Here is a 15,453-nt window from a genome sequence, read left to right on the forward strand (position 1 = left end):
GGGTGTCCGAGAGATTATCGTACGGGGCGCCCCCATCCCCAAGGCAAGCTCTTGTGTGGAGCGTGGTTTCTTCACGTTTCCTACGGGTTAGTGCCGTTAACATTACTGGGGCAGTGTCGCCATCTGCAAGATGCAATGACCTCGGATAGCTTTGGGGGTGGTCAAAATAAGCGCCCCACAGAAACCAATGGCTTATGAGCTCTGGACAAAAGCCGGCCTATTCTCTGGACTTTATGTACAGCTTCAAGATATGTGGATAGCCAGTACCGACATTTCTATTTAACCGCACATTAAAAATATGCCGATGCTTTATTGGGGTCATTACATCTTTATTAATCCAACTTAAAAAAATAGTACAAGATAAATACAAAAAGATAAAAATGTGGTGGTGTGTACTTACAACCTAACCAGTCCACTACATTCATTATATTGCAAAACGCGATTTACATAAGCAATGTTCACAGAACCTCCCCCGTCCCACAGGCGCACCTCGGAATGTGCGGGCATCATTGATTCCATGTGTCCAAACATGAAGTTTGCAGATTGATGAATAGTTGTACGTAGAACGACGAACACCAGTGACGAAGACCATAAATGCTTTAGATGCATTCACATGTTGTGGAATCACAGCCGGTTCATTCTAACGGAGAAGAGAGACAAACCATGTCAGGTCACTTGCCAAACTTTCACACCGTCAACACGCATTCCCCCCCACAACCAGACCACTGCCATCTAAGCCACTAAGCGCGTGCTACCCAGAAAAGACTCGGTGATTCCCAGTACATTGCGACAGATCGCACACTGCTCTCTACTATCACACGTCAGCCCCCACCCAGGTAACAATCACTTCTATGATTTAGGGCAGTATGTCACCGGAGCCCGTGTAGGACACATAATGTACAAGTACAGCGCCTTGGTGGATCCGAGGATTTAACAGAGTCCTTTACAGACTGGACTCCAGATCGGTGCCTGGTGACTGGGAAAGATGACCCACTGGTAGTAATCCACCCCGACTTTGAGTTACACCTCCCAGCCAACAGGATTTCCCTGCCTCACGTGCGTGTTCGTAAAGTACCTTTACAACACCACGTGTAGCTGTATAATGTCAACTAGGAGTTCCATATAAGCAGAGTGCACGGCCACATACTCGTCAGCTCATGCATGCTCACATCCGGCGGGGAATCCTCAAGTGCGGACCTCGAGGGTTACACAACCTGCTTTCAGTTTACGCCACGGCCCATACCTCAGACTTGGGGTTTGGCAGCGTACCGCTCCGGCTGCCCTCCCTGTAGTACGGACGAGTAGGCCGGATCAGCGCTGGACTGGGCTTTCGGCACCGTCTGCTGGGTGGTTGTCTCGTGTCGAGTGGTCTGAACCCCGGCGGACGCTCCGCCCCTGCACGAGAAGTGAGCACAGGGTGAATGATCGGCAAATACTTCACGTATTACTCTTCCTCCCACCTACTTGGCCAATGATGGGTTATCTGGTAAGAGCCACTGAAGGGTGCGGGATACTTACATCACATTGGCTGCTATGGCAGCCACGAGCCCCGAAAGCAGGAAAAACAAAAGCACGCTCAGGATGGAGGTGATTACGATCATTCCGCCGCTTCTGCGGCCAGGCCATGTGTCGATTGTGTCTGAGTTTTTAACTAGGGGAAAGAAAAAAAAAAAAAAAAAAAAAAAAAACGAAATTAGGTGCATGGCACTCAAATAAGTCACTGAATCAACCACCATCACTGCTCCACCCCTACGTGCAGACGCCACCCACAGTTCAATGGAGAAACATGCAGGACATCTACACGAGCCGTAGAATGGTTCGACTAAGTCCCCTCTGCCTCCGACAATCCCACCCACTATACAGGAGGTCCATGTTCTCCTGCAGCCGGGAAGAAGGGTCGGTACTGCCGACAACTTGGCAAACTTTCTCCCCACCCTGCATCAAAGAGGGAGGTTTGCTTTACCCCGCAACACACTTCAGCTGCATGGTGTTTCTTACCAGCCTTTGTGGTGATTTTATCGGACCAGAGGGTCTGCCCAATACGGCCACCATTTTTCAATAATCCATACACGAACCTAGAGAAAGTACAGTAGATAAAGCCATCGGTAAGTAACCCAAACGGATGACACGCGAGTCCAGTCTTTCACAAAGGTCTTTTTGTCAACACCCAGCAATGAGGAGAAGCGCCCCACACCCGGCCTAGTCCGGCCCATGCAAGCCAGTGCAGACCTCTGTGCAGTCTTCTATTGGGGGTCTTCCCCAGTGCCCGGTTTGGTGTGCCTTAACCCTGCAGCGGGGTAGCTCTGCTGTTTGCGGGTCACTACAAGGGGGGCGGGGGGGGGGGGGGGGGTTAAGCTGCCGAGGCGAATCTAGTGGCAAACCTATCAAGAGGTACATCTTGCTTCCTTATAGTAATTTGGGCGTGGACCTCCCAGTCACTTAGTTGCCCAGGAAGCAAGTGTCGGAAACTTGACCCATCTGTACTGGTAAGGATGTCTAAAGGTGATTGTGCCAGTAGTGTCCGCCGCCCCGTGTGACTGATAAATACGCCCCTCCCCCCGTCAGCTCACGTACCTGTAAGATGTATTGCTTTGCAGAGGCGGGTTGCAGGTCCCGTTGAAGTTGGGGTCATTCAGACAGGTCGTGTTGTCCCCCACTCTCACCAGGTATTGTTGCAGAGTGCTGGCCGAGGCGCCCGCACCACCCAGGGCGGAACAGTCGGGGACGGCAAACTTGGCTATTACGAAGGGCGCCAGGGAGCCTCCGCTGGTTTTTTGGAAAGTGTCACTGGTGCTGAGGTTGTTGTTGGAAGCTGGGGACAGAGGGGGCACGCGTTACTGTCGAGTCCAACATCCTCCCGCAGTGCATGAGCGGCAGCCCTCGCTTGACAGTGACGCGCACGTCCCACGGACAAGCAGCTGGTACCGGGGCAGAGAAATACCTTATCCCAACTTAACCATCCAACCACTAACACGCATCCACCGATGACCCAGCGTGCCACGGGGCGAGGGGACCCTGTTGTGGGACGAGGCCGTTCACGATCACCGTCTAGAAACCCTCCTAACCCCTTTACGCCCCCCACGCGAGGTACCGATAGAGCATCTGTACTCACCAGTCGCCTGCAGTCCATACAGGGTCACAGAGTAAAGCGAGTAGTCGGGTGTGGCTCCCGCGGCGGTGTCTCTGCGAATGGCGCCGTCAAAGACACAGGCCGGTCTCTGCAGGGCAACCGTGGTGAGCGTGGGGTTGTTAGCCAACATCATTGGAGTTATAACCTCTGGTGCGGGATCCACTCCCGAAAAATAATCTGAGGAAAAAAGAAAGCGTCATTCGGGCAAACGGATAAAATGCAAGCAACAGCAGGAGTATTAATGTACATTGCATGATTAGCAGCACAGGTTTGTTTTTTTGTTTACAGAGACCAAAATGCACGCAGCGTCCGACTGGAATATAACCCAATTTAGTAACCCTATTAATCTGCACTCCTCACATGCCACTGCCCTTTCAGCCCCTCTCCAGCACCCTACTTGTCGTATAATGTATGTTAACATTACGTCTCTGGAAGGTGCAGTGTGAACTTAAACGACAGATACCAGAAGTTAGGCGTAATTAATGTTTTTCGTCAAAAAAAGACAGACTAGCCCGTAAATCACTAGATGGCGCTACCGGTAGACACGACAACTCTAGCCCCAGCGATGGGGATAGCAGGTCAGGTGAAGGTGAAAGGCGGAGACACCGAGCAAGGCGCGTGAAGACATCAGCCGAACCACCTTCTCCCCCAAATCCTGCTGCGCTCTGACTGCTTCCTTCCAGAAAGGCCTATACGATGAAGGGCGTGCACTTGTTAGTTTCCCAAACCTCCACGCCAATGGCCCCAAGCCTTTTGACTTCTGTGGACCCCCACGTTAGCGTAAGGTGAGCCCGGGAACCCCCACTGAATCATTACTGGAATCCTACCGTGCATCCAACGGTGAAGCACAAGCTCACACTACAGTAATTCGTGCACGGATTTCTCGGTGTGAGACGCCCACAACAGAACGAAAGCGAATAGGTCGGAAACTAAAAGCCGAAATAATTACCTTCACACTTCTCGATAAGTTATCGCGAGTAAAAAGTAAATAGTGCCAGGACATGGATTCAATAACGGGAGTCTAACGTTTATTGTAGGGGCAGCCTTCGCCCTTAGATACAATCTTTAACCGCGCCACTATAATACAGTATATAGTTTCCCCAGAAAATTTGGGAGCAGGGTAGCAAAAGCTAAACTAGGGTTTAATGGCGCCCTCACTCACCTATTGCGGAGCAGACGGACAGCAGTGCCCAGCACAGGGGCAGGATGCGAACGAATGAATACATGGCGAGGACAGGGGCGCACAGGTTTGGGGCTCCAAGAGGTGACCGTCCGTGAAGCACAACAGCAGATATCTGCTCGCGCGCTGCGCCGTCTGTGGGGGGTCACCTGCCGGGCCCCGCCCAGAAATAGCGCAACCAATCGCAGCCCCGCCTGCTTGAGGCAGAGGCGCGTTGGGTGGCGTCAGCTGCTCACCTGCAGCAGGGTCCTGCGAGGGCACGCAGGGTGGGCGGAAGGGATGTATTGGCTTTTTTTTAGGGGAGGAGAAAGGAGGATTGTTTTTCGGGGTCCCAGCAAGCATGCGGTGAGTCAGTGCTGCAACGAGACCACCTCCCATATAGTAATGTTAGACCAAAGGGAAGTTTCTGTCCAAACGTTTAAACATTTTCGGTAGTTCCCTATTTCGGTTGCTGCAATGAAACACCCTAAACCCCTCTTGAAACCATGTGCCGGAGTGCCGACACTTCAGTGTTAACATTGGTCGAGATAACGCTACAAGACCTGGGTTGGAATTTGCGCAAGATTCACGGCTTGATGTGTAAAACGTGGAATAACGACTGAAATTAAAACATAATCAATTTGAATATTTTTCTTCATTTTTACTATTTTGCACGCGCAATTACAGCAGTCTAAAAGTCGTCAGTAATTGCAGGTGCAATTACATTTAGTGGATAGTATCAGCCTATATGTGATAGTTCAGGGATTAGCTATCGAAGATGTTTGCCAAATGTAGCATGTAAACAGTGAAGAAGGTTGTGCTAGTGGGGACCCTTGACACTGCTGCCAACGTTCCCAGCTCTGGGAGAAGATAGATAGGCCAGTCCCGTTTTTTTAAAAGAGTTATATGTAAGTAAGTGTAGGCTTATTTAACCCAGTATAAAACCAGGGCTACTGGTCCCAATATTATGAAATAAAAATAAAAAAGTGTTTGGACTACTTAGTCATACGTGGACCTGGGAAACTGCATTGAGGAGCTCCCAAACATGGGCACCAGCATAAGTGTTTTCAGTTGGGGCCATAATTTTAATGTCATCCCCACCCGCAGTGGCCCGTCTGCCATGGTCCCCAGCGTCCCACAGTCCTCAGCGTCCTGGACTGTTTTTGGCAGGGGTTGCGGCCATACTAGTGCAGGCAGGGTAACACTACTGCGGCTCTAGTGTTACACTGCACTGTGGGCTTGCACACCAGGGTGTACCTAAATGGGGGGGGGCAGGCGCCCCCCCCCCCCTTTGCCTCCCTCGGAGGATGCCCATGGACCTTAAGTGATTATTGTCAGTGGGGTTAGGAAGGAGGCCAGTAGGCATGATATTTCCTTTCTAAAGTGATCCTTTGGAGAAATGTTCCATAAAAATATCATGGCTTGCTATGTAAACTGCCACTGAGAAGTCAAGGAAGAGCAAAATGTAAGCCAGGCCCTGTTGCCGTTCAGGTAGCAGTGCCTCCCTTACTTTCTCAGACTGTTTTCCATTCTCTATCACTGGCCAATATAAAACTGGAAATCTCACAGGAGGGTGTTGTGTGTTTGGTAACCAGAGAGTTATCAGATCAGTGGTCGAAGTACATCTTAAAATGTATGGGAACTGTGATGTTGCACGCAGTGGGGTCGGGGTCAGTGAGCCTGGGAGCAGGGCCAAAGATGTGGCTAAAACACCAAAATATTCTGTACGTTTTTTTGTCTTTTATCGTCAGGTAGCTACTTATAAAATAATGTGTAGCTTAAATTAAAAATAAATAAAAAGTTGTTACTCAGTAGGAAATGCACTATAGTGCATTATGAAACCTCTCTTAGTTAATACACTGCAGAGGTGTCTGTGTGTAACCAGAAAGCCACAGAATTAAATCTTGGTTGGGGCGGTGGAGAGTAGTGACTTGTGTATCTTTAGTGTTGCAAGGTCACAGTCTGTGACAGAAAGCAATCTAAATACGTATATCATTATTTTAAGAGTGCATTACACACAGTATATGATAGACTGCTACAAAATACACAAAAAGGTTTACGGTAAAATGGTGCTTTCAAAATATAGATTTTAGTACTACTTAGAATGTACATAATGCAATTATTTTTATATTACTGTCCCTTCAACACCTCCAGGGGTACTAAGTGCTATATACATACAATCACAAATAAAAGGATGCACTTCATAGCTCAGTTGTTAACTCTTTGCACTACCTCTTAAAAAGGATAAATCTTTGTCAACATAAAGCTTTGAGTGGTTCAATCGTTAAGGCCAGTACTGGCTCCCAAACATCCTTTACATTTGCAGATTACCCTTTACATTTGCACATTAACTGATAGCGCACATTTGCATTTCTTTCAGGAAAGCAGCTACAATGGCAGGAAGGCTTGTTTAGCTGTCTGCCCGACTTGAGTTTCACAGCATAGTAGACTCACTGTTTGACACTTGTAGGAGGCTGGCCTGGTTTGTAGTGGTTACCTAAGGTACTTACACCTTATACCAGGTCCAGTTATCCCTTATTAGGGAAATGTAGGCAGTGTTCTAGCAGCTTAGGCTGTCTAGAGGTAGCTGTAGCAGAGCAGTTTAGGCTGAACTAGGAGACATGCAAAGCTCTTGCAATACCACTATAGTTACACAGTATGTAAACCCAATAAAAGACAATACTCAGTTACCAAAAATAAAGGTACTTTATTTTAGTGACACAAGGCCAAAAATATCTTAGAGGCAAAACTCCTTCTGGAGGTAAGTATTATACACAATATATACACTAGTAACCAACATCAGGTAAGGAAACAGTCATAGAATAGTGCAAACAGTAGAAAATACAATAGGTTGAAATGGCCCTAGGGGCAACACAAACCATATACTAAAATAGTGGAATGCGAATAACGAATTGCCCCCTAGGCAAGTGTAGTGTGTAGAGGGGTGCTGGGAGTGTAGGAAAACAGCAGAGGTAAGTAAAGTAGCTGAGCCCAGGAAAGCAGGAGTAAAGTACAGCAAGTTTCCTCAGGACACACTACAAGTTGTGATAAGAGATTTTGCAAGAACCAAGCAAGACTGCAAGCAACAAACAATGGATTCCTGGACATGAAGACATGTGGAGAGAGGAGACCAAGTCCAGAAGTTAAAGAAGAGTCCAGGAAGGACAGGAGCCCCTGCCAACCTAGAAGAAGGTGCAAAAGTGGATTCTCCGCTCAGAAGAAAAGTACAGAAGAGCACCAAAGAAGATGGCTGCAGGTTCCTGCTTGGTCAGGTGATGTCCCACATCGAGTTGTTGGATGCAGGCTGTTTGCGTCGCTGAAATCCGCCAACAAGCCTTGGTTCAATCAAGTATGCGGTTTGTGTCAAAAAGGAGCTGCCTGGACCAAGGAGGGACCTGGAGATCTCAACTCAGACTGAGGAGACAGAGGGGGCTCTCAGCACTTCAGAGAGGCGCCAGAAGACCAGGCAGCACCCACAGGAGTCCCAGAACATGGGAACAAAGACAATGCAAAGTGCAGTCCTTGCAGCACTACACAGGAAGGTCTCACGCTTCCGGAGAACAACTCAGGGAGCTGTGCTTTGTAGGATGGAGTGCTTAGGACCTGGGCTACGCTATGCCCGAAGGATTCTTGGAAGAAGTGCACAGAAGCCAAAGGAGCTGCAGAAGACACGGTGCACATGGGTACTGTCGCAGCATGGGGAGGCAAGCTCTTACCTCCACCAAATTTCGACAGGTGGACCTTTGGACAGTCTGGGTCACTTCGGTCCACCACCTGTGCTCCAGGGAGAATGGTCGTCATTAGGAGAGGAGTCCCAGAGTACCAGTTGTCGTCGCAGAAGGGTGTCTGCATAAGCAGGGAAGTGACTCCGTCACTCCACAGGAGATTCCTTTGGTTCTTCTGGTGCAGGATGAGGACAGGCATTCCTCAGAGCGTGCACACCTTGGAAACTGTTACAAATGCTGGCTGGAGCTGAAGTTGCAGGTCACAGGAGTCATCTTGGATACTTTGTTGCAGTTACAGCGATTCCCGGAGCAGTCTGTGGTTGGTCCGATGGTCAAAAGCTGAAGCAGAGGATGCAGAGGAGTCCTGGAGGAATTTTGCAGACTGAATCTGAGGAAACACCCAGAGGATATACCCTAAATAGCCCTGAGAAAGGGATTGGCTCCCTACCAGGTACGCACCTATCAGGAGGGGTCTCTGATGTCACCTACTGGCACTGGCCACTCAGAGGTCTCCAGAGGGTCCCCACACCTTGGAATCCAAGATGGCTAACGCCAAGGACACTCTGGAGGAGCTCTGGGCACCACCCCTGGGGTGGTGATGGACAGGGGAGTGGTCGCTCTGCTTTCCTTTGTCCAGCTTTGCGCCAGAGCAGGGACTGGGCGTCCTTGAACCGGTGTAGATGGGCTTATGCAAGGAGGGCACCATCTGTGCCCTTCAGAGCATTTCCAGAGGCTCTGGAAGGCTACCCCTCCCAAGCCTGTAACACCCATTCCCAAAGGGAGAGGTTTAACACCCTCCTCCCAAAGGAAATGCATTGTTCTGCCTTCCTGGGATTGAGGTGCTCAGTCCCCAGGAGGGCAAAAGCTTGTCTGTGAGGTGGCAACAGCTGGGGCTGCAGTGGAAACCTCAGAGAGCTGGTTTGGCAGTACTGGGGGTCCATGGTGGAGCCCCGGGGTGCAAGGGATTGCCCCCTAATACCATATTTGTATTGGGGGAGCAATTCCATGATCTTAGACAGCTCACATGGCCATATTTGGAGTTAACATTGTGAAGCTACATATATGTATTAACATATATGTAGTGCACGCTTAGAATGGTGTCCACGCACTCACGAAGTCCGGGGAAGTGGCCCTGGACAATGTGGGGGCACCTTTGCTAGTGCAAGGGTGCCCTCACACACAGTAACATTACACCTAACCTTCAGTAAATGAAGTTTAGACATGTAGGTGACTTATAAGTTACCTTAGTGCAGTGAAAATGGATGTGAAATAGTGTGTGCACTATCTGACAATTTGAAGCCTCGATAGTGAGGCCTGCCTTTTGCAGGGCCTCCAAAACGTTCCTCACATGGAGCTAAATATAGGAATGTCATCCAAGTATGCTGCACTAAAAGCTTCCAGACCTTGGAGAACTGTGTTCACCAGCCTCTGGAAAGTGGCAGGTGCATTTTTCAAACCAAAGGGCATAACTGTAAACTGATAATGCCCTCCAATGGTTGAAAATTCAGTTTTTGGCTTAGCATCCTCTGATAACTTGATCTGCCAAATATCCTGCAGTCAAATCAAAGGTGCTTAGATACTTGGCAGAGGCCAGTGTATCTATGAGCTCATCTGCCCTGGGTATAGGGTGAGCATCTGTTTTAGTTACAGTATTGAGCTCTCTAGAGTCCACACAAAACCGCATTTCTCTCTTTCCTTCTTTGCTATGAGGTTTGGGGACAAGCACCACTGGGCTAGCCCAGGGGCTATCTGAGTGCTCTATAACACCTAGGTCCAACATTTTTTTTAATTTTTTTTTTTATTGTAACCGAACGAGAGAACGAATACATAAAGTAACCACTAAATACAAAAACAAATATATGCATAATTGTCCAAAATCATACACTGATACTTTCTGCCACAGATTCCTTCTGTGCTACCAACTGCTTAGACCTCATCCATTTACCCAGTACCCCCCAAATGGCTTGCCCTTTCCGTCTCCCTTCTCTCCCTTTACGTTCATATGATGAATGTTCGAGTTGATATCCTGAGAGGAGACGATCTAACCAAGATTGAAATCCAGGGGGTTGCTGATCAAGCCACGTAGAAGCAATACAGAGTTGATATACAGCCATAGAAACAAAAATAAACTTAGAAACCTGTGGTCCGGCTGCATCAGATACCCCAAATATTACAACCTGGAGAGTTAATTCCAAATGTAGCTTGGTTACTTCACTTAGAAACTGCCCGATATCCCGCCTCATAGCTTCTAGCTTTATACACGTGGCAAACATGTGAGTTAGGTCAGCACCGAAAAGCTGACATCTTGGACAGTGTGTAAACTAAAACTTACTGATAGAAACTCTGAAAATACATCTTCACATTGTTGCTTAGCTAAAAAACTTCAAACAGGGTGGTTTACATCCCCACAGGGAAGTAACCATATAGTGGATGATAAAGGGAGTAACCAGTCTATTGCAGAGCTACTCTCTACTTATCACCACTTAGACAATAAAGTCTCAACTGGCCAAGGTTAGCCTTATTGTCCTTCGTTTGGGGGGGGGGGGTTGTGTGAGAAAGTAGCCTCTTTCTAGCCTTGTTACCCCCACTTTTGGCCTGTTTGTGAGTGTATGTCAGGGTGTTTTCACTGTCTCACTGGGATCCTGCTAGCCAGGGCCCAGTGCTCATAGTGAAAACCCTATGTTTTCAGTATGTTTGTTATGTGTCACTGGGACCCTGCTAGTCAGGACCCCAGTGCTCATAAGTTTGTGACTTATAGGTATGTGTTCCCTGTGTGATGCCTAACTGTCTCATTGAGGCTCTGCTAATCAGAACCTCAGTGGTTATGCTCTCTCATTTCTTTCAAATTGTCACTAACAGGCTAGTGACCAATTTTACCAATTTACATTGGCATACTGGAACACCCTTATAATTCCCTAGTATATGGTACTGAGGTACCCAGGGTATTGGGGTTCCAGGAGATCCCTATGGGCTGCAGCATTTCTTTTGCCACCCATAGGGAGCTCTGACAATTCTTACACAGGCCTGCCACTGCAGCCTGAGTGAAATAACGTCCACGTTATTTCACAGCCATTTTACACTGCACTTAAGTAACTTATAAGTCACCTATATGTCTAACCTTTACCTGGTAAAGGTTGGGTGCTAAGTTACTTAGTGTGTGGGCACCCTGGCACTAGCCAAGGTGCCCCCACATTGTTCAGGGCCCATTCCCCGGGCTTTGTGAGTGCGGGGACACCATTACACGCGTGCACTACATATAGGTCACTACCTATATGTAGCTTCACAATGGTAACTCCGAATATGGCCATGTAACATGTCTATGATCATGGAATTGACCCCTCTATACCATCCTGGCATAGTTGGCACAATCCCATGATCCCACGGGTCTCTAGCACAGACCCTGGCACTGCCAAACTGCCTTTCCCGGGGTTTCACTGCAGCTGCTGCTGCTGCCAACCCCTCAGACAGGTTTCTGCCCTCCTGGGGTCCAGCCAAGCCTGGCCCAGGAAGGCAGAACAAAGGACTTCCTCAGAGAGAGGGTATTACACCCTCTCCCTTTGGAAAATGGTGTTAGGGTTGGGGAGGAGTAGCCTCCCCCAGCCTCTGGAAAATCTTTCATGGGCACAGATGGTGGCCATTTCTGCATAAGCCAGTCTACACCGGTTCAGGGACCCCTCAGCCCTGCTCTGGCGCGAAACTGGACAAAGGAAAGGGGAGTGACCACTCCCCTGACCTGCACCTCCCCTGGGAGGTGCCCAGAGCTCCTCCAGTGTGCTCCAGACCTCTGCCATCTTGGAAACAGAGGTGCTGCTGGCACACTGGACTGCTCTGAGTGGCCAGTGCCAGCAGGTGACGTCAGAGACTCCTTCTGATAGGCTCCTTCAGGTGTTGCTAGCCTATCCTCTCTCCTAAGTAGCCAAACCCTCTTTTCTGGCTATTTAGGGTCTCTGTCTTTGGGGATTCCTTAGATAACGAATGCAAGAGCTCATCAGAGTTCCTCTGCATCTCTCTCTTCACCTTCTGCCAAGGAATCGACTGCTGACCGCGCTGGAAGCCTGCAAAACTGCAACAAAGTAGCGAAGACGACTACTGCAACTCTGCAACGCTGATCCTGCCGCCTTCTCAAATGTTTTCCTGGTGGTGCATGCTGTGGGGGTAGTCTGCCTCCTCTCTGCACTAGAAGCTCCGAAGAAATCTCCCGTGGGTCGATGGAATCGTCCCCCTGCAACCGCAGGCACCAAAGAACTGCATCACCGGTACCCTGGGTCTCCTCTCAGCACGACGAGCGAGGTCCCTTGAATCCAGCAACTCTGTCCAAGTGACTCCCACAGCCCAGTGACTCTTCAGTCCAAGTTTGGTGGAGGTAAGTCCTTGCCTCCCCACGCCAGACTGCATTGCTTGGAACCGCGACTTTTGCAGCTACTCCGGCCTCTGTGCACTTCTGGCAGAAATCCTTTGTGCACAGTCAAGCCTGGGTCCACGGCACTCTAACCTGCATTGCACGACCTCCTAAGTTGTCCTCCGGCGGCGCGGGACTCCTTTGTGCAACTTCGGGTGAGCACCGTTTCACTCCACTTTGTAGTGCCTGTTCCGGCACTTCTGCGGGTGCTGCCTGCTTCTGAGAGGGCTCCTTATCTTGCTCGACGCCCCTTCTGTCCCCAGACGCAATTGGCGATATCCTGGTCCCTCCTGGGCCACAGCAGCATCCAAAAACCCTAACCGCACGATTTGCAGCTAGCAAGGCTTGTTGGCGGTCTTTCTTCAGTAAATCACTTCTGCACAACTCTCCACGGCGTGGGGGATCCATCCTCCAAAGGGGAAGTCTCTAGCCCTCGTCGTTCCTGCAGAACCTTCAGCTTCTACTGTCCAGTAGCAGCTTCTTTGCATCCACAGCTGGCATTTCCTGGGCATCTGCCCATCTCCGACTTGCTTGTGACTTTTGGACTTGGTCCCCTTGTTCCACAGGTACCCTCGACTGGAAATCCATCGTTGTTGCATTGCTGGTTTGTGTCTTTCCTGCAGAATTCCCCTATCACGACTTCTATGTCCTTTGGGGAACTTTAGTGCACTTTGCACTCACTTTTCAGGGTCTTGGGGTGGGCTATTTTTCTAACCCTAACTGTTTTCTTACAGTCCCAGCGACCCTCTACAAGGTCACATAGGTTTGGGGTCCATTCGTGGTTCGCATTCCACTTTTGGAGTATATGGTTTGTGTTGCCCCTATCCCTATGTGTCCCCATTGCATCCTATTGTAACTATACATTGTTTGCACTGTTTTCTAATACTATACTGCATATTTTTGGTATTGTGTACATATATCTTGTGCATATTTGCTATCCTCATACTGAGGGTACTCACTGAGATACTTTTGGCATATTGTCATAAAAATAAAGTACCTTTATTTTTAGTATATCTGTGTATTGTGTTTTCTTATGATATTGTGCATATGACACTAGTGGTACTGTAGGAGCTTCACTCGTCTCCTAGTTCAGCCTAAGCTGCTCTGCTAAGCTACCATTATCTATCAGCCTAAGCTGCTAGACACCCTATACACTAATAAGGGATAACTGGGCCTGGTGCAAGGTGTAAGTACCCCTTGGTACTCACTACAAGCCAGTCCAGCCTCCTACAGACAGTGTGTCCCCTCTGTCCTGCCCCACTTAGCTATTTTCCCTACGGTGAAATATAAATCAAAAACAGTTTTATAGTGCTGTGCCTGGAGTGCTGCAGAGATCAGGATACTGTGCCCCAATCTAAATGACTCATAAAATTCTGCCCCTCTGATACTTAATTGAGCTTCCCACTTCTTATAGTATTTCTCCACACCCCCTTGTTTCTCATCGTTCAATCTAACATAGATTATCCTTATAGTAATCCTTATTCTGGTTACCACTATATCCATCAATGGACATTTAGCAAACCCTGCTGCCCCCCCATTTTCCTATGCATAAAGTCTCTTATTTTAAATATTTAAAAAATCCCCTTTGCTCCAGACCAAAATTCTCCCGCAAGTTCTCAAATGTATCTATCATGGATCCTGCAGAAAGATCTCTTAACCTTTGTACCCCTGACGGCTCCATTTCACCATGACATTATCCCTAAATATCTCAGGGAGAGAAGGATTATTTTTTATCAAAGTGTACCGATTAAATCTACCGAGTCCCATTCTCTTCCGCAGGGGGTCCAGGAATTTAAACGCAGCCTCTAATACCTTAAATCTCGTCTTCTTGTAATAACTAGGTTCTATAAATGCCAACAGCACGCCACCAGCCGATTGCCCAATTAACAATTCATAAATATCTGGGACATACCCTTCACCTCTCCAAGATCCTCTGCTATTAAACAGAGGACGCATAAACTGTAACACAGCCGCCAACTGGTATAATTTAAGGTTTGGCAAGGATCAGCCACCCTTTCCCCTTGATAATGTCTTATATCTGCTACCCCTCCTAATTTTGCCGTACAACCAAATAAACCTCATCACGAGTTGTTCCAACATATTAAACCAGGATTTCCCAAACTCCGGCAGGATAGCGTGAAATAGGTATAAGACCTTGGGGAGAAACATCATCTTAATCATATTACACCGCCCCATGATTGACGTATGCAAATTGTTCCATCTACCAAAATTATATTTGGCCTTTTTAATAATTGGTATTAAATTAACCTGAACAATCTGCTCCACATTAGGTCTAATATCAATCCCTAAATAGACTGCATAATCGACCCTGCGAGTATCTGTTGTAGCACCATACTCATTTACCACTATCTGGGTCTTGTCCTTATTAAGTGAATAACCCGATGCCTTCCCAAATCTACATGCCACCTCTTCAATTTCCTTAAAAGCCAAATCTGGGTTAGCAGTGACAACTGCAACATCGTCGGCATATGCTAATATCTTTGTATCCCAGCCAAAGCAAGTTACCGGATGAATTGCTGTGCTCTTTTCTAGAGATCGCAAAAATGGGTCTATATTTAATGCAAATAACAGGGGTGAGCACGGGCATCCCTGTTTTGTACCACATTCAATTCGTATCTCATTAGAAAAGCCACCGAGCATTTGAATGCAAGCACTTGGGTGCTTGTATAAGGCCTTAACTGCCGTAGTAAATGGCTTCCCAACCCATATTCCTCTAGTGTTTTATACATAAATTCCCAATTGACCCTATCAAATGCTGTTTTAGCATCCAGCAAAATCATTGCCATAGGCTCCTTTGTGACATAAGTGTGATCAAACAAAGCAATAACTCTTCTAATATGGTCTGTTGTATCCCTCCCTGGAACAAACCCATGCTGATTCTGAGTCACTAGCTTACAAATATCGGAGGTCAAGCGAGTCGCAAAGATTTTAGAACAGATCTTCGCATCACTATTCATAAGTGTGGTAGGTCTATACGCACCCAAGCTGAGCGGATCTTTACCCTTCTTCAAAACATCAC

At 48.0% G+C, this 15,453-nt stretch overlaps 1 protein-coding gene across 1 annotated transcript; it reads right to left on the reverse strand.

Annotated features, from left to right (window-relative positions):
- Window positions 1–308: 308 nt before the first annotated feature.
- Window positions 309–4,447, reverse strand: UPK3A (uroplakin 3A). Its single transcript, XM_069228261.1, has 7 exons — window positions 4,293–4,447; window positions 3,113–3,307; window positions 2,575–2,812; window positions 1,999–2,075; window positions 1,519–1,651; window positions 1,244–1,395; window positions 309–640 (listed from the first exon to the last, which is right to left on the reverse strand). The coding sequence occupies exons 1-6, from the start codon at window positions 4,354–4,356 to the stop codon at window positions 1,245–1,247; spliced, it is 858 nt and encodes a 285-aa protein (XP_069084362.1). The 5' UTR covers window positions 4,357–4,447; the 3' UTR covers window positions 309–640; window position 1,244.
- Window positions 4,448–15,453: the final 11,006 nt, after the last annotated feature.

The sequence above is a fragment of the Pleurodeles waltl genome, chromosome 4_1 (genome assembly GCF_031143425.1).
Source record: "Pleurodeles waltl isolate 20211129_DDA chromosome 4_1, aPleWal1.hap1.20221129, whole genome shotgun sequence".
NCBI classification, from domain to species: Eukaryota; Metazoa; Chordata; class Amphibia; order Caudata; family Salamandridae; genus Pleurodeles; species Pleurodeles waltl.